The sequence below is a fragment of the Tachypleus tridentatus genome, chromosome 10, assembly GCF_004210375.1.
Source record: "Tachypleus tridentatus isolate NWPU-2018 chromosome 10, ASM421037v1, whole genome shotgun sequence".
Classification (NCBI taxonomy): Eukaryota; Metazoa; Arthropoda; class Merostomata; order Xiphosura; family Limulidae; genus Tachypleus; species Tachypleus tridentatus.
The window spans coordinates 137,855,616-137,874,620 of record NC_134834.1 but is presented as its reverse complement, the minus strand read 5'-3'; the positions used below and the strand labels follow the sequence as shown (position 1 = coordinate 137,874,620).

The following is a 19,005-nucleotide window of genomic DNA, read 5'->3' as shown; positions in this document are numbered from 1 at the left end:
ACGTGTTTCACTAAAATCTATATTTAGGTGTGTTCATTTAATATTTACTTCTAAATTAAGCAATTAACTTATAAATAGCATTAAGGTTTGAGTTATAACCTGCAGTTTTATTCCAAACTTATAGGCATAAATTCGTAAAATAGTAGTTCAATAAAAATTTGAATGCAAGTCAATAAATGCAATGATATGGCCTTTGACCCCTAACCAATTGCAAAAGGGTTAAAGCATACGTTGTCTTTGTGAGAGAACTGTCTCTTTTGGAGTTGAGGAATAGATTCTTGTCCTTGTGATACCACAGAATATTCCTTGCCATTTAAATTGTAGATACATTATAAGAATGGAAAGGTGCTGCTGACTGACCACCTTCTCTCTTTGGTCACTAGTTTTAAATTAGGGATGATAGCCTTTGGTAGTTTTGCCATAATTGGAAATTAGAAATCAAGTACTAGGTACTGTTTTGGCAAGACACATACATGTTTCATGTAAACCAAAAACAAAAATTTGTAAAATGTTTATACAGAAAAATATAAGTTGCATATACTGCGATAATATTACACAAGGTTTCTTAAATGAGTAGTATTGCATTCTGTATCTCTTGTCTTTAGATTTTAATTTTATTCCCATATTAAAATCATCAAACATTATAAAACAGATTGTAATATAAATTATATAAAAATCTGCTGATAAACTGTTTGACTAACTGTAATTTGAATTCATGTAAAAGTCTGTGTTTTAATTTTGTGCAAAATTACGCGAGGGCTATCTGCGCTAGCCGTCCTAATTTAGCAATGTAAGACTAGAAGGAAGGCAGCTAGTCATCACCACTCATCGCCAACTCTTAGGCTACTCTTTTACCAATGAATAGTGGGATTGATCGTCACATTATAACGCCCCCACAGCTAAAAGGGCGAGCATGTTTGGTGCGATGGAGATTCGAACCCGCGACCCTACCATACCAGGCCCTCATGTAAAAGTTTGCCAAATTCATATATTAGATGGCATTACAGTAAACAATTTTTTCTATTTTCTGAAATAAACAAATATTTAACTTTTTATAACGTGCTGTGGTACCTAATAAATTGGTTTTAACAATAAAATTTACTTAAATAAATCTATAAATACATCTGAATTAAAGTTTTATAGCAACTGATTATAAAACAGTGTAAATAACGACTACCAATGTAATATATCATAGCTGAACTCTGCTAATTTTTATATAGGCAGAAACTATGAAATTTTAAATTGTATCAAAAGTTCTTTTGCAATTTTGGAAAATCAGTTCTGTTATCTTTTAGAGTTCCCCTTCCTCATCATGGTTTAATTTCAGTTGTGTGGAGAGGTGGGTATTTTCAAATTATTGGTTATGTAATTTATCTGATGACTACAAAATTACTTTCCACAGTACTATACCTATATGTCTAACACACTCACTACAGATTTGGTGAAACTGACCTGGTATGTAACCCCAATGTGATCTTTATAGTTTTCATACAATAATTTGTATGTTTTGTGTATATTTACAAACTTTTCCAAGCTTTAAGTAAACAGAAAGTCGTTTGTAGAAAAAAATCAGAATTTTTAATGAAGTAGCTTCAATAAAAACTTATTCATTAATTTATGGAATCAAAAGTGTTGACTGCTCTGATTTTCATTCTAAAATAAAAAATACCTTCCTTCATCTAAACATTGTAAAATTTCATTTGTGTATCTGGGAAATCTTTCAAATAAATTTCTAACATTTTCTTTTCCACTAAAACTTTATATTTTATCTGTTATTTTCCCTACCATAACATTAAATGAAGTTGGTCAATTTGACCAATCTAGTAACCACCATGAAAAATTAAGAAGTCTAAATTATTCTTTCTCTTTCTACAACAACTTGATATTATAATATGAAACTACAGTTGTTTATCCGAAATAGCTTAAACTTCTACTTAAATTTTATTGCCCTTTCAATCGTGTCTAACAAATATCCTGCTACACTTGACGAATGTATATCTCACATTACCCTATTGAATTGTTATATATGGACTGTTCCCGTGCACCTTATGAAAGATTTTGATTATTATTTTTTCTTTACTTTACCTGATCTAACCTAATGGCTCTTGTCACATAATTAGAAAGCCAGAAAGATTGCACTAGTTAGTGGAAATTGTACACTTTTAGCATGCCATTAGTCTCTGTCTTTGGTACATTACATATTGAAATAAAAATTTCTTATTACATTACAACCATTAGTATAAAAATAAGGATTACATGTCATTAAATGTTGACAGCAAAAGAAAAGAAGACAGACGTAATTATATATTTCTTATTTTATTATTGTTTATTTTACCTAATCTAATCTAAAGAGATACCGATTTTCAGATTTAGCAACTGTTGTTATAATAATAATAGTAAAAATATTTTGCATGATTCACATGCAAGCAACTTGTAGTAGCTCATGGATAGTGTAATATGAGCTCCTCTTTTCCCAAGTGATTTACAAGTTATAATGGCATGTACAGTAGTAGATAGACGTGATTAAAAGGGCAGTAATGTTATTTAAGTATAAATAGGTGTATACTGTTATGAGCTAAAGCCATTCCAAAGAAAAAATTTTGGGAGGGGAGGGGAAGGGGTACAAAGCAATTCAAATTTACCATTCCTGTTTTGAGATAGGGTAGAGAAAAAACGTTTTACTGAAAAACAACATTTGAAATATATTTAAGAGGTGTTTATAGGATACACAAATGAAATTTGAGATTCTTTTTAATGAAGAAAAGTTTTTTTAAAAATCTTAACATGAAAATCACTTTCAATATATATAATATTTACAGCCAAATCTCTTTTAATAATAAAATTATAACAAAATAACATTCTCAACCTCAAGATCAGAAGAATCAATAAACAATTCAAAACAGAAATCGAGATAAAAGTCATTCTTAATAGACTATACATTTCCTGGGACTCAGCATAAGAAACAAAACAAAACTCAATATCTTGGCAAACCAAATAAACATAGCCACTAAGCTATTCTCACACAATAAAATTAACCAATTAAAACAACACTTGGTCAACATCAATAAATTTACTTCAAAACTGTCAAAAAAATTTAAAAATACACCTAGGCCAACAACAAACAAACAATAGCGAATTCCGTGAAACAAGTAACTACAAAATCCTGCACCGTTTCATACCATATATTACCAACATTTTGAACAAAATTTACAACAGAACATAAAATTCCAGTAAACATTAAATTAATTCAAAAACTTGATACAAAACTAAAACTTATATGTATAAAAACTATTCTAACAAACATAACACCAACATTATTTATAAGTTACAATGCAACAACTATCATAACTTCTATACTGGGGAAACAAACTGAAAAATGGAAACCAGATTAAATGAACACAAAAAATACCTTCCAACATTTTTTAACTCAGAAATTAAAAAACACAACATAACTATAGAAAACATCAACGTATTAATTGGAGAAACAAAAACATACAAATGTAAAATCAAAGAAGAACTACTTATACCAGAACTCAAACCAAAATTGAACTAACATAAAGGAATACCTATATTAATTACCACCTAACATCTGACTGTTGTGCCTGCTACAGGTCAGTCTTTGTTAAGCTGAAGATGACCTAAGAAAGTTGAAACATTGCTCTTGTACTTTATTGTAATGAAAGTTTCTAAAATCCACATGAGCTGTCTCTGCAACACATTTTTACTTCAAGTTGGTTTCTTTTTCTTATGAAATTATTTTTGTTAAAAAATATGATTTTTTGTGTCTGAAAGACTCATAATGTTGACTGAAATTTTATGAAGATATACATACTATATTAAAAGCTAGTATTATTAAAACTATAAAGTTTAATACTTCTAACTTTTGATATGATGTGTATATCTTTACAAAATGTGTCAGTCTTTCAGCTAATATTATAAGTAAGTTTTTCACAAACAGAAAAAATATTTTAATGAAATATTTATAGTAAACTAAAATACAGATTTGTCCATGAATATCATAAGTATTTGTTTTAGGTAATGTGCAAAGCAGTTTTCATATTAAGATTAAAAATACTTTTCTTCACCTCAAAAATCTCAAATTTTCTTTGTGTAAAATGCCTGAAGCCTGCTAAGTACTTTTCAAATACTTTTTCAGTAAAACTTTGTTATTTTTTCAAGACTGTATCTCAATATGGGATTGGTGAAATTTGAAAGGTTCATAACCATGCAAAGAAAAAAATCAATATAAATTTAAATTACCCTTTTTTTCTTTCTAGAGTGATTTCAAATCATAACATGAAACTACCTTTGTTTATCCTAAGTAGCTTTAAGCTTGTAACAGTATACATCTATTTATCATTACATTTTATTGTTTTATTGTTCTTTTGCTTATCATTTAAATCATGTTTAACTACTATTACATCATTATAAGTTGTAAATCATTCTGAACACTTGCAGTTCACATTACATTATCCATAAGCTAGTACAAGCAACTCATTTTTATTATTATTTATCTAATATAATCCCAACTAACCTAAAAATATCTCCATTTTTACATTGTAGCTACTTTTATTATCATAAATAAAGAATAACATGAAAAACAAGAAATAGATACTTACACAATTTTCCTTTTCCTGGTTGTCGAATATTGAGAACACTTAAGTCTATTTTTTATACTAATGGTAGTAATGCACTAAATAATTTGTATTTAATTCAATCATGCAGAAAGGACATTGACTAATAATATGCAGGAAACAGTTTCCTCTAACAATCCCAATTTTTCTGGCTTTCTAACTGTATGACAAGAGCCATTACAAATCTATTTAAGTTAACTATTGTGATTTCTGTGAAAACTAAAGTTGTATTACAAGTAAATTTGATGCCTATATATTCATAACATAACATAATGCAGTATGTCATTTGATAGATGAAAACCTTGACTTTCTGTTGGTTCTAGGTAATGTACAATTAAACCTAAGAAAGAACTACTAACAAATCCAGAAAGAGAGCATGTGACAAATGGGTGTGACAGAAGGGTTCTAATTTTCCATCTGATAGCTTTGTAACCAAACAGAATTAAAGGCTTTAAAAATTATGGTTTCTCTGAGCAATGACTATTTTATAGTTAGTAATTTATATTTAATTTCGTACTTTTTCAAGGGGTGGTGGATACAATAGAGGACAGAAAATGCCTAGAGGAAATGTGTCACACTGTGAGAAATTTAGGATTTTTTAAAAAAATATTCCCTTATAGAATTAAGGACTTAAAACTTCTATATTAAAATATGCATTATTAGCTAAGGTTTTATGCTATACTAACTGATATGACATAAAAAGTAGTTTAATAAAATTTTGAATTTAAGACACTAAAATTTGTGTCATTCACAGTAGAGGATACCAGGGTGAGAGGGTTAAAAAAGTACAAAAAGGTAAAGTGGTCAGTCAGATTGACTGTGCCCATGTTGAGAAAGTTAAGACTGAAGGCAATAAAAATTGCTTTGCCCTACTAATAACAATGAGTAATTTAAATTAAATTCTATACCATTTGGAGAAATAGTAAATAAACTAGAAAACAGGGATAACCTGGAGAGCAAATGTCATGATTATCAAACTAGAGGAAACTTAGCATTTTTCTTTTAATATTTCCTAATAAAATGAAGAAGTTAAAACTTATTAATATTTAGCTTATTAGTGACATTTTAGTGCCAAGTTTATTTATGTGCCATGAGAGTAAATTAGTAAAACTTGAGTCTTATATCTGGTCTGGAACTGAATATTTTCTCAACAGTTCATGATGAGCAAATTAATTTTAAGTTGATAAAAGTGATTACAGCTGAATTTATATAATGTCTTCATAAAAATACTAGATCCCAATGTTAATCCCCCGAAGTTACACAGTTTGTAATGTTCAAAATCTATAAAAGTTCCTAGTCCAATATCTATAGTTTCCCAATTAATAAGTGTTTATCACAGTTACAGCTTCAAAGGTTCATAGTATACCAATCATAGCAAACCAACAGTATATACTGTCTCTTGGCACATCAGTTTATAAACATTTAAGTGAGACAAGAAATTTCAGTTGGTCCAGTAATACTGAAGACATGCTAGTGCTTTTGTAAAACATATATTGTTGATTCTTACACTTGAGACATTTCTACAAATTTAGTGAATAAGCAAAAATTTCTGAACGTACCTTTAACAATATAAGTTACCTGCATTTCTAAATGTATATTTAACTAGAAAACGTTGATATTAAAATAAGTATATAATAGTAAATCCAACACGATATAATTATTCTCAGTGCCTCTTTTGTTATCCAGCTAAACTTGCCAGTATCCAAGTGCCAGATCCAGGGTATTGAACCAATAGAGCCTTCTAACTACATTGAGACATTCAACTGTTAGCTGTAAAGATATCAGTGCAAGTTACATCAGTCACCCATTTAAATTCAGCACAGAACCTTGGTAGTTCTTCTTTCTACCTGATAATCACTAATGGAGACAATTAAACACTCCTCAAAGCTTGTATGACTCTGTCCTGCAGCATCTACTATATTTAAAAAATCAAGATTTTCCCTAGTGTATGTGCAGCTGTTGTTTTTTTGGGCATGAAACATCAGTGCCTATATAGTGCAGATTCACTACTTGTTGATTCAATCAGTCATCTGGTCTAACAAATACATTATCATATCTGCCTAATATGCTACCATGTAATCTCTACTGTATTGGGCCTAGGTTTTTAGCACAATTATCAAAAATTAACTTTGGTGTATAAGAAGCTTTGTGTTTTGTTTTTGGTTCAACAGGGAAGATGCATCACTACCATTAGCTTTCGTTACTTCAACTTTATTTGCCATGCCTATGACCATTTCAGCATCCACCTGCAGAGTTGACCAACCATAGTTATAAAGCAACTTTGGAACTTCATCCCTTGTCAGATGGATCATGATCCAAGCTAATTCTACCTGCTTTCTGTACAAGAAATAGTCAATTTCTTTCATGGCTTCTATGACTACATGGACTATGACCATCAAACACCATTTGTGTATTGGAAGTACTGTCATTTCCTTTGCTATACACACTTGTGCACTTTGTTGTTCCTGGTCTTGATCTCAGCAGTATTGGATGATCTTCCCTTTGATCATCTTACCTATAGCACAGGCAAAACTGATGGACAGTTTCCACAGTATTCATCCTCAAAGCCCCCAAGTAGCACAGTGGTGTGTCTGCAGATTTATACTGGTACAAACTGGATTTCAATACCCATAATGGGCAAAGCACAGATGGCATTTTGTTTTGCTTTGTGCATAATAACAAACAAACTATCCCCAGGATATTAATTCCAGATACAAGGTTACTAATTTTATTCAATGGGTCACACCTTCTAGACTGAGCCAGAAGTTCATTTCTCCACTAATATACTTTATCATCATTCACCAGAATGAAGTTGATATTCACTGGCCAAAATGGTGATTTCAATTGGAGGGTGTATTGTTTATTTGTACATTAAAATATATTTGTGTATCAATGTTGCTGGCAAGTATTATAAATTTCATACATATCAACATTCAGTTACTTCTAAATACAAATTAAGTTTTCTGGTTATTTGAAATCTTCACACATGGTGTATTAATAATAAACTGGATACTTGTCTGAGATAAATTAAAATACATAACACTTCCCATATAACAAACAGTTTGTGAACAACGTTTTCAAGATTTCCTCGTCCTATTTGCCGCTTGCTCAGAGGCACTTTAAATTTAGTGAATAATACAGTCAATCATTATAATCCATGAAGTATGCTGTAGTATAATTCACTGTGTTGGCTTATCTACAACAGGATTATTTTTGCTAGGCACTGATGCCACTAGTAGTCCAGTTTGGGTAGTGTTATCTTAGTTGGAGAATGGAGTAGGAGGTGTAATTGCTTAGATTATTTGTTTGCTCATGGCTTATAAACATAGATATACTGAAAAATGAAAAAAGGATTGTTTATTTGTGGTCTTTGAAAACAGTATTTATATGATAGAAAGTTCACTGTTTGATTAGACCACATGCTGTTGAAGTGGTTGATGAGCCTAAAATACATGAATAGATGATGCCATTCTGGATAACAATGTTCTAGGAGTGTGATTTAATCATTATTGCCCAGACCTACAACATTAACAATGAGACCCTCTCTGTCTGTTCATTAAATGTCTTTGTCTTTATGTAGGAGTTGTGATCATTACTGCTATAACGATAACAAGACATATAATAGACGATTTTACTAATAGATGGATGCCATGAATAATGGTAGGGGAAGAGTAAATTAAGGACCCAGATCTAGCAGTAGGTGCTCCTTGCTGTGCAGTAAGGTGTATTTTATGATCGTTATCAACCATTGAACAATGATTCTCAGCCTATGTTGCAGCTAGTGGTCCCATGAAGTAATGAGATTCACATTACTTTGCATAATGTAAAGACTGTAAGGAATCAAGGTATTTTTGAAATGGTTATCTTTGGCTGCATTCAAATGCAGATGTTCAACACTGGTTTGAACATTCTATAGCATGTGCCATACAAATAAAAAGCCTAACTATAATGAAATGCAATTAACTTTTTGTTTATATTTTGTAAATAATAACCCTGGATATCACTGGTCCCCTTTTGGAGATGAAACAAGGCCACTAGTGACTCCCTGAAGTAAATACAACTAGTCAGTTTGTAGCTGATGCACTGGATTAGTCTAGTTCAGAGTGAAGAAATCCAGCAAAAATTTTAATTATTTTTTGAGCTAATTTTAACAGTTAACTTTTCATCCAGCATGTAACATATTAGGTATGGACAAGATGTACATTTGACTGTATCACCCCAAAATCTGAAGGTTTACTGGTATGAGTGATATAAACTGTCAAGCATATGCTTGATAAGTTTGTTAACCTCAACCAAACCAACTGGGATGAATATTAACTCTTCAGCAAGATTACATACCATACAATTGAATAGAGATCAACAGGTTATTTGCTGTATATGTTCATTTTTAGTTGAGAAATCTTAGTTGTAAATGTGATGTATGGTGAAATTCTAAAAAAAAAGAAAAAGTAGTGGTATTCAGTTGAATAAAGTGGACCTGGTTTTTGAAACAGAAAAATATCTACATGTAAATATAACAAAGCAACTCAAGTAAGTCATGGTACTGGAACTGCCTTAAAAACCAGTTTCTCTACTCAGTACTGGCAAAATTTCACCTCTGGTCCTTCACCTAGAGTAGATGTCTTTGTTTACACTCACACATAAGTTTGTTCATTAACAGTGAGCAGATTGTCAGCATATAACAAAAGAGGTGTTATGGTAAGACAGTGAAGAAATAAATGTACCACAAGAGACTAGGTGCAGCTATTTTGTGTGTCCACAGCATTGGAACCCCTTGGTTTCAACTGAATCTCATTTTGTTCTCCAATAAGTCAGACCATTTAAATAGTTACAGCAGTTTAGAAGTGTGCAAAAGTAAAAATTGTGTGTTAATCAAACTCTGGAAAACTGAGCTGATCAATGTAGTCAATTCAGAATGTTATGCAATCTCCTGCCCTAATGATAAGGAAAGAGGAGCTGAAAGTACATATGTGGCTGTTTGGGATACAGCTCTAACTGTTCATGGAACTGCTGATGACAACCTCCCAGTTGATATAACTGCATAATTTTGATAAGCAACTACTGTGATAGTCATGTAACTGAGAAATAAATAACTGAATGGGGGTGATTTTCACTTGATTGCTAGAAAGAAGGGATGGCTAGTACCAGAAGATATGTCTAGTACATTACAAATCTACTTAACTAGAGACAATAGCTAGGAGTTAGAAAATTAATATGGAAGTTAGACAAGGGCACTGCAAATCTTTGTTTCTTAGTTATTAGGTGACATTGTAAATTACTGTATATGCACTACATTGTATGTTTCTGTTAGTTTTTGTGGAACTAGGACATTTTATTGGTTGTAAAGCTTTGCAACCCTTACTTTCCAAGCTATCAAACAGTTTAGCTGTGAAAGATAACTGTAAGATAACAGATGATAATTGTTCAAGAAATTTTACAGTAATAATACGATTTAGAAAAAAAGAAGTAATGATATGGTGAAGAGTGAACATTATACTATACACTACTGTAAAAGCTACAAAGCAAAGAAAAGTCAAACTAATGGTGGTTGCTATAATACAGTGGTTATTATTACTTAAAATAATTAATCTATAAAAACAATATTTTTGAAGATTATATATTTAAAAATGGCTAGTATGGGTAGAGAAAGCACTAGTAGAAGAGCAAACAATGTTTCGATCTTCTTCAGTCATCGTCAGGTTCACAAAGAGAGGGTTACTGATCGGTAGCTGACCATGTTTGAAGGTGGTTGCATAACTGAGTGTAGAAATGTAGAAGGCATGCTTAGATGTTGGATATATTTATTAATACAGGTACAAAGGGTGATACTAAAGCCAGAGGTTGATTCTCCTTGGTAGACACAGCAGATAGCACAATGTGATTTCGCTATACAAAAAATACAAAAACACCCTAAACATCTAGACATCCTGCGATTTCTTTGAAGAAATGGTGACAGAACTGTACAAAGGTGTTAAGTAAAATATATATAACTTGTAATGTTTGTTAACTGTGAAACAATCAATTTTTACAAGTAACATTATCAAAGACATTTATTTTTGCTAACACAAAGCATTAATTTACCACAATTATTGAAATTATTAGTGAAATACTCTTTTTAATTTCTACATTAGGAAGAGATGCAAGTTATTAGAATCTAAAGCTTCTACTGTTTTAGTCATAAAGCTATAAATTTTTTCTTTAAACTCAGTGGAGTTACTGAAGATAATGAATAGGTGAGTATCAGTTATTTCTTTGATATTACAGTAATGTTGATAAAAAGTCTAACATATTTCAGATTATCAGTACTTGATAATTCTGTATTAACATGCTTATACACCTTATTACCTACAGTTTATGTGTTTTCAAAATAAAACTTAGTTCTTTATATAAAGTTGTTACATAAACTTTGTTTCAGATAAAAACAAAGTTATCAGCTGCTTTGTCAACAGGAGTGACACTATATCTACTATATAAGAAAAAACAGTAACTTCTTTCTTATTCAAAATTTATTCATTGTTGTATATTTGAATTTCCTTGAATATTTCATGTATATATGGATTACAGATTTATTTAGCTATTTTTTAGAAGTAATCTTATTCCAGCTTTTTTTTCACATGATTTCTCTAAAACTGAGTGATTTAAATAATTGCTATTATGGTTTGATTCCAATAAATTTTATGACATTCCTGAAACTTAGAAAATATTTAATTAAATGTTTTAAATCACCATTAATTGCAATGTCAAGGTTACCAGGAAATACATGGTCAATAGGAAAATAAATACCATTTGCAGTGGCAGGATAAAATGTTAGGTAACTCTTCATTCTTCATTGGTTATGTTATCTACCAGATTATTAAAAATATTTTCATGCCAATTACTCTCTTGCAAACATAGTTAATAATAGCTTTTCAACTTGTATTAAACTATTTCTGACTATAGATTCAGATTTAATTAGGTTATATGACTATGAATTAAATATTGTTAGAGGTTTATTCTTTAAATACAATGTGTGTGTAATAGACAAAATCTGTATATCCCAATGACAATTACAAAACATATTCTAGGTAGTTAAGACAAGAAGACAAGTTTAAAATATGAAACTTGTACATAACAGTGTTACTTTCCTAATAGAAGAGTCAGTCTTTGGAATAACTGCCTTCAGGTACAGTATATGCTGCAACACTAAGTTAAAAAAGGAGACTGCATGAATATTTTTCAAGTTTGAATATACGATGAGGGTTCTGTGCAATCTGGATTTTGGGAATAGTAGAAAATAAAATAGCAAAATTGGGCCTTAGAAATTAAAAGTACATTTGTGGAAATAAATATTACTTAAACCATGGCATAAAACATTTCTAATACTGAACACTTCAAATAATAATACAGATTTTTGAAGGTATCTCTTCAGCTGCAAATACTTTTTATATATATATATATAAAATGTAAAATAAAACAGATGGAAAGTTAAATCATTCTTTTAAGTTCACAAGTACAATGGTCAGCTAGTACATGGCCACATTTTCTAGACTCCTGAAATTACAGACACATAACCATCATAAAAAAAACTTTTGTACGATCACATTTTCTTCTGTTGAACTCTAACCTTACTGAACAATAAAAATCACTGAGGCTCTTAAATAAAAGATTATAAGATGCATAATTTTAAATGCTATTTTTTCCTTTATTTAAGAAATAAGTTAATACAAAGCCAAATTTTCAAACTCTAACAACAGTTATTTCCCAAAATAATACCTAAAGTGCCACTAGTTTGATATTTGAGATGAAAATAAAATTCAAAATTACTTTGGTGCACAACAAAGACACACAATGGCACAATAGTGCATATAATGTTTATTCTTTAAATACAAAGCAATATCTGTGTAAAAGACAAAATTCGTGTTCTTGGAAATAGCATTTATTACATTTTGACTTAAAATATTATTAGACTTGAAATAAACTTCATGAAATCAGCACATTTACAACAATGTTTAATCTATATATTTCAAGTTAACAAATTTTTGCATATGACCAAACAAAAAACATCTTTGTTCACAATTTTGCATTATTACATCTGCTTGTCAAAACTTTATTTTACTCTTAGATGCTTTATGTCTAAAATATATCTCTTTAATAAAACACTTCAACAATATGTGAAAACAAGTTTATGCATCTTAACAATAGACTATTAGTGCTTCTAATATGGTTACAATTTTACAACTGCATTTCAAACTTAAAAGATCTAGTAACAAATGAAAGTATTTTCTAGGAGTTATCATGAGACAAATAAAAATTACATCAAAATCTTGAGTTGAATGTGTATCAATACTGTAAAGACATATAAAATTTCTATGATTAATATGTAAATAACTTCCAAACCAAACAAGGGTACAGACAAATGTCATGACACAGGCCTGAAATTTTATTTCTTGAGGTTTCCATTTTTCTTTAGATAAATGATTAGAAAAACATCTATCAGAAAATGTCTACTGAGTTACAAAAGTTCATTCAGCAATCAGCCACATTCAGTTTTACAGCATTGTTCTGGGAGTGGTTAATTCATGAAACCTGTATAAAATACACCACTCTACAGGTAAAAATTAATTATACAATATGGAACTAGATTTTAAAAAATAGCAACTAGTGCAAAAAAACTAAATTCACTCTAGTCATCAGTCTGTACTACTAGAGTTATGACTGTGTTTTGTTCTACAAGATTTTTTTTTGTAATGTTTACTTTTTTGCTTATATTTACAATGTTTTTTAATCCGTTTCTTCTTCTTTTTAGGAACTTTCATACTGTTAGTTGACTCAGTGTCTACATCACTCAGTGACCCAGAACCATTTGAGGATTCTGGTGTTTTAGATCGATGTCTTTTTTTTCTTTTCTTCTCTTTGTTTCTTGCTGTTTTTTTTTGTTTCTTTTCCTTTTCACCCTGAGAATGTAAACTAATCTGTTGCAGAGGTGATACAAATTCTTCCTCACTGTCTGATTCTGAGCTTGTTGAGCTTATATCCAATACAATATCTTTATTAGGATTCACCTTTACAAAGTTCCGACACTGGTATGTAAAATGACCAGGATATCCACACTTTTGGCATGCTGGCCTGACATGATCAGATGTCTGATTAGTAAGTCGTGCCATCAAGTCCTTTAAACTATTCTCCATTTTGTAATGTAGCTTGTAATTAAGAATTTAGGTTACAGGCTAAGACTTCACACTACTTGTCAGATCAAAATGTCAGTACTACTAACAGTAACAACGATTTAAAAAAAATATACTAAATATTAAAAGTTTTATGAAAATAAGATACTTCGGTCAAATTTTTATTTTAAAAATTTAATACCGTGCCAAACCCATCCACATTTTATACAACACTAAATTAAATTTGGTACCATTATCAATATCAAATTTAATCGATCGTACTGCTCATACCTTTGTACTTAATTGTAAAACTCCACTGAAATATTTTCCTGTGCTTAATTTCAAACAAACAAGTTGTTAAATTGTGTTATATATTCTCGTTTTACCGCAGTTAACAAATATAGTGACGTTATCTGTCACCTAGTATGCTGGAAATTCTTAAATTACTTTTTACTTTACGCCATCTACTGAAAGAAAGGGCCTTTGGTAGTTCAATTATTTCGTTGAAATTATATTATTACCTTATACGATGGAATATTTAAAAAAATGATGTTGATTTTTATACATTTTAATACGTAATGTATAACAGGAAAATTGAATTATTTATAACTACAGATGTGTATATATATGCATATATATATGGAAGCAAATAGTAAAGTTAGTTGTTTTCCTGTAGTTTTATTCATTTTGAAATGTAAGTTTGATTGTTCAAGATATTCATACAAAGCTACATAAGAACAGTACTTCGAAGCTAATTTGTTTTCTGAATTGATTTTTTTCAGTTTAATAAATTGTAATTATCGGTCGTAATTTACGAACGTTGAATTAAGCCGAAATAGAAAAATATATATATAAGGAGTTCAGCTGCATTAGTTGAACTATTACAACTCGACTGTCGAAATTTATGTTTAAAAATTCAACCGCTCTATTATTTTACAACATATTGACATCGTCAAGAGTCACGCCATAAGTTATAACGTTTGTCTTGAAAATACACCAGTTGTTGTCTACTTTCTGTAACGCTACCTGCTGGGATAGCGGTAAGTCTTCGGATTTACAATGCTAAAACAAGGTTGCCGAATTTGGTAATTTTTTTTACCAAATTCTGTAAATTTTGCTAATTTACCTGTTGCATGGTCAATAAATGATTTTCAAGTTTATTACTTCCTTTACGTGGAATTTGACCTTGTGATAATACTTTATAAGGCGCAAGATAATTTCAGAAAATGATGATCCACCAGTGGCTCTTTTAGTCTTGTTTTCATATACTGTAACTATTGTTATGATTTCGTGAGTTGTGACTTATAAGTGTCAGTATTCGTTTACAGTGTATTGCGTTGTTTAATTTAAAATTTGTGTTTTACTTAATTTACATTTAACTTAACCCACAGATTATAATGGCTGAGAAAAGGAGCGATAAAGATAGTGAATTAGTAGAAAGTCCATGCAAGAAAGTAAGCCTGTATAAGCCTAGTTACAAACATAAATGTCAGTTGCCATAAAAATGGCTTAATGATTCTAAGTTTAGTTGTTTTAGTCTAGTTTGAAAAACTTAAATAAGTCATTTTGTAAAATATGCACTTGTGACTTATCTGGGAGTGTTACCATACATAGGAAACATCTTTACAGTGAAAAACATTTTAAAAGTATTAAAGCAAGTGCCTGGACTTCTAAAGTAAATGATTTCTTACGGCCTTCTACTTCTTCATGTAGCATGTCTCAAGTGGCTTCCACTGAACTGAAAATGTGTACGTTTGTGGCAGAACACAATCTCCGCATTTCAATACTAGATCATCTTCCAGCCTTTCTATCTAATGCATGCCCTAACTCTAAAATTTCTAAATGTGCAAGAACAAAAGGAACAGCTATTTTTCGTAATGCCATTGGTGAGGAATACTTGAAAATTCTTATAGCACAATTAAATAATATTAAATTTTCATTAATTATTGATTATTTATTAATTATTTACAGAGATATCTACAAGAAACAACTTGCTCTAATAGCTAGATTTAATGATAGCCGTATTCGAAAAAAACAGTTGAGGAAATCAATTGCTGCACTGCCCAAGGCATTTACAATTCTATAGTAAATTATTTTAAAAACATGGAATTCCATTTAAAAATCTGACAGGCTATGCAAGTGTAATGATGGGGTCAAAACGTGGTGTTAAAAAGTCTTCTAAAGCACAAAGTACCATATCTCTTTGGACAAGGTTGTGTATGCCATTGAATGCATTTATGTGCATCCTATGCATATTTTGAACTTCCTTAGAGAAGCTGACTAGAAATATTTAGTCATATTTGTCGAACAGCCCAAAGAGATTATTTGAATATGCAGAATTTCAGGAATATACCCAGACTGATATGATTTACATCATATCTGTACTCGATGGTTATCACTTCAGCAAGTGGTAGAAAGACTACTGAATCAATGGCCAGCACTTGTCCTATTTTTTACTTCAGCGGCATTAGAAAATGGGATGACTTTCGCATCTACAGTACTAGGTTTATATATTCCAACTGTAAAAATGTACTTAGCATTTCTAACTTTTATTCTGCCATATGTAAGTAAAATAAATTTAGAGTTTCAAGCTGAGAGCTTCAGAATTCATAGGCTACGTGCCTCCATCAAGAGTACTATGAAAGGTATCCTTGGTAATTTTATTAAAAGAGAAGTACTAAAAGATGCAGATATATAGAAGGTTAACATCAATGGTCCTTCAATTTATCCTCCTTTAAGTGAAATATATCGAGGAGCAAGAACTCAAAATATCTTTCTAGAATATTCTTCCAAAATCCAAACCAAAGAACTCGAAGAATTGTAGCTTAAGGTATTGAATTTTTATGTCAAACTAAGCAAGGAAATGTACAAACGGTTTGTATCATCTGGTATGTTTACATATTTACAGCTATTTGAAGGTTTAGGTCCAGAAAATGTGTTTCAAGAACAGCCACATTCAGTTATCCCACTGGCCATGAAATTTCCTAATACTGTTGAGGAAAGAAAGAGTATGAAGATATCAATAGAGAATAGCCAGAGTTAACTTTGCAAGATAATGTAATTTCAGGACCAAAGAAATACTGGTATTATACATCTCAAGAAAAATGTGGAGACAAATTTAATTTCCCAGTTATCTCTAAATTAGTGATATACTTACTCTAATTGCCTCATTCTACAGCTGAAGCAAAAAGGCTGTTTTTGGTAAACAATATAAAGGTAAAAAATTGTTCCCGGCTAAATACGGAAACACTAAATGCCTTGTTATGTGGAAAAAATATTTTAGAAAACACGACATATAAAGAATGGCAACCGTCTAAAAATTGTGCAATAAAATGAACGAAACTAAATTGTATACCGATGAAGAAGAAAAAACACTAAGTTTTTAATAAAATAAGGTTAGTTAAATGTTTTTTTTTTATTTAACTTGGTAAAATCCAAGAATTTTCGGTAAATTTTAGAAAATTATGTAGTAAAATCCAAGAAAATAATTTGGCAACCGTGCGCTAAAATTAGGGGGTTTAACTTTTATTTGTGGACACAAAAGATAGCCCGATGTGGCTTTGCTATGATAAAAAAACACACTTGCTGAAACATAATTGAACGAGTAATTTAAAATCACTTTTGTAACCTCTGACGTTCATAAACCCTCGAAAAAGGTGTAAGCCTAAACATTTGGTAGAATACAATAATGTTTATCAGAAGCTGTTTCTCATATTCATTGAAAATGAGTACAACACAGTTTTCGGTAAAAGTACAGGACTATCGCGTGGAGTTAATTTTAGGCACTACTTTGTGGGCGGTAGGTCTAATGTTTACAAAAACTAGAAAATTTCATACTGCACATACTAGTGCACTTAACTAAATTATACACAAAAACTGGACTGTCAATTAAAAAATTAGAAAGTCAGTGCATTTAGTCTTTCACTAGGTTAAGCAACATTAGAACGGTTATCACGACAATCGTAAGGCAAAGTGCTGGAGCTATTTTGAACAACTTTAATTCAAAATGTAGCCTGTCGCGGATTCGAGTCCCCGTCTTACTGAATGTACTCGCTCTTAGAGCCGTGACAGTGTTGTAATGTTACGTGCAATCCCACTATTTGGTAGAAAAAAATACCACAAGGGTTGGCTGTGTTGATTAGCTGCCTTCCCTCTAATCTATTACAGCGCAAAACTCCAAATAAATTAAACAGAAATACACAGCCACAAGTTGCCAGTACAGGCGAAAATTACAACTACATTTGAAATAAAGAGATATAGTACTAGTAGCATCGCCAATAATTACAATATGTTTGCAAAACATTTCCAGTCCTTCTCTTCGAAGACAGTTTACTGTGACGTGTTCTTCGAAAACACTATACCGTGTGAAGATCATGGTGGCAGCGAAGTATAATTTCACCCGAGCGATATTCAGTAACATCCAATATCAACAACGCCAACTGCCTTGACTGACCAATTGAAAAATGCGTGTAAAATAAAAATCACTTGTAGCACGTCAGAGTTTACAGTAGGAAGAGCTAGACCTATAGTCGGTTGTTTCATCTCTTAATTGTGTTTGTCTACTAATGGTAAAGGTAGAAGATCAACTAGGCCTAAATCTTACTCTACAGGGTGGCCCGTAAGTCCCTACCCATCCATATAACTTATGTATCCAGTGTATCTATATGCTGTCACCAGTATTCTTGCGCTCATATACCCACGTACTTGTCACAATACGCTCTTCTAGTGTAAATGGGCTTACATCAGCCATATTTCTCTGAAAAAAAAAGAAACAAATTTATAATACATACGTAATTGAATATAACATAATAACATATGGATGGGTAAGGATTTACGGGCCACCCTGTAGACTAAAATCGTGTATGTAACAACGTGGTAAGCCATGGTTTGACATAATGAGTTCATAATAAATGAACTACTAATAATGATTTTTGGCCTACAAATGATAACCATATATATGCGAATTCTCGTACCTTGTTTTGTTTGTAATTTCGCGTAAATTTACACAAAGGCTATCTGCGCTAAGCGCCACTAATTTAGCTACTCTTTTATCAACGAATAGTGTGATTAACCATCATAACAACGTCTCCACGGCTGAAAGAGCGAGTATTTTTGGAGTGAAGTGGAAGCGAACCTGCAACAATGAGATTGCGAGTTGAGTACCCCTTACCATTTAGCCATGCCAAGCCTATTGTCTTGTTTTAATAGTGCATCAGTTTTTAACGTTC

The 19,005-nt window shown here is 31.1% G+C and overlaps 1 protein-coding gene and 1 long non-coding RNA gene across 2 annotated transcripts; both read right to left on the bottom strand.

Annotated features, from left to right (window-relative positions):
• Window positions 1-10,420: 10,420 nt before the first annotated feature.
• Window positions 10,421-14,234, bottom strand: LOC143230434 (uncharacterized). Its single transcript, XR_013016439.1, has 2 exons — window positions 14,069-14,234; window positions 10,421-10,520 (listed from the first exon to the last, which is right to left on the bottom strand). It is a non-coding gene; the product is annotated as an uncharacterized LOC143230434 (long non-coding RNA).
• LOC143230433 (uncharacterized) lies at window positions 11,123-14,070 on the bottom strand. Its single transcript, XM_076463978.1, has one exon. The coding sequence runs from the start codon at window positions 13,799-13,801 to the stop codon at window positions 13,304-13,306; it is 498 nt and encodes a 165-aa protein (XP_076320093.1). The 5' UTR covers window positions 13,802-14,070; the 3' UTR covers window positions 11,123-13,303.
• Window positions 14,235-19,005: the final 4,771 nt, after the last annotated feature.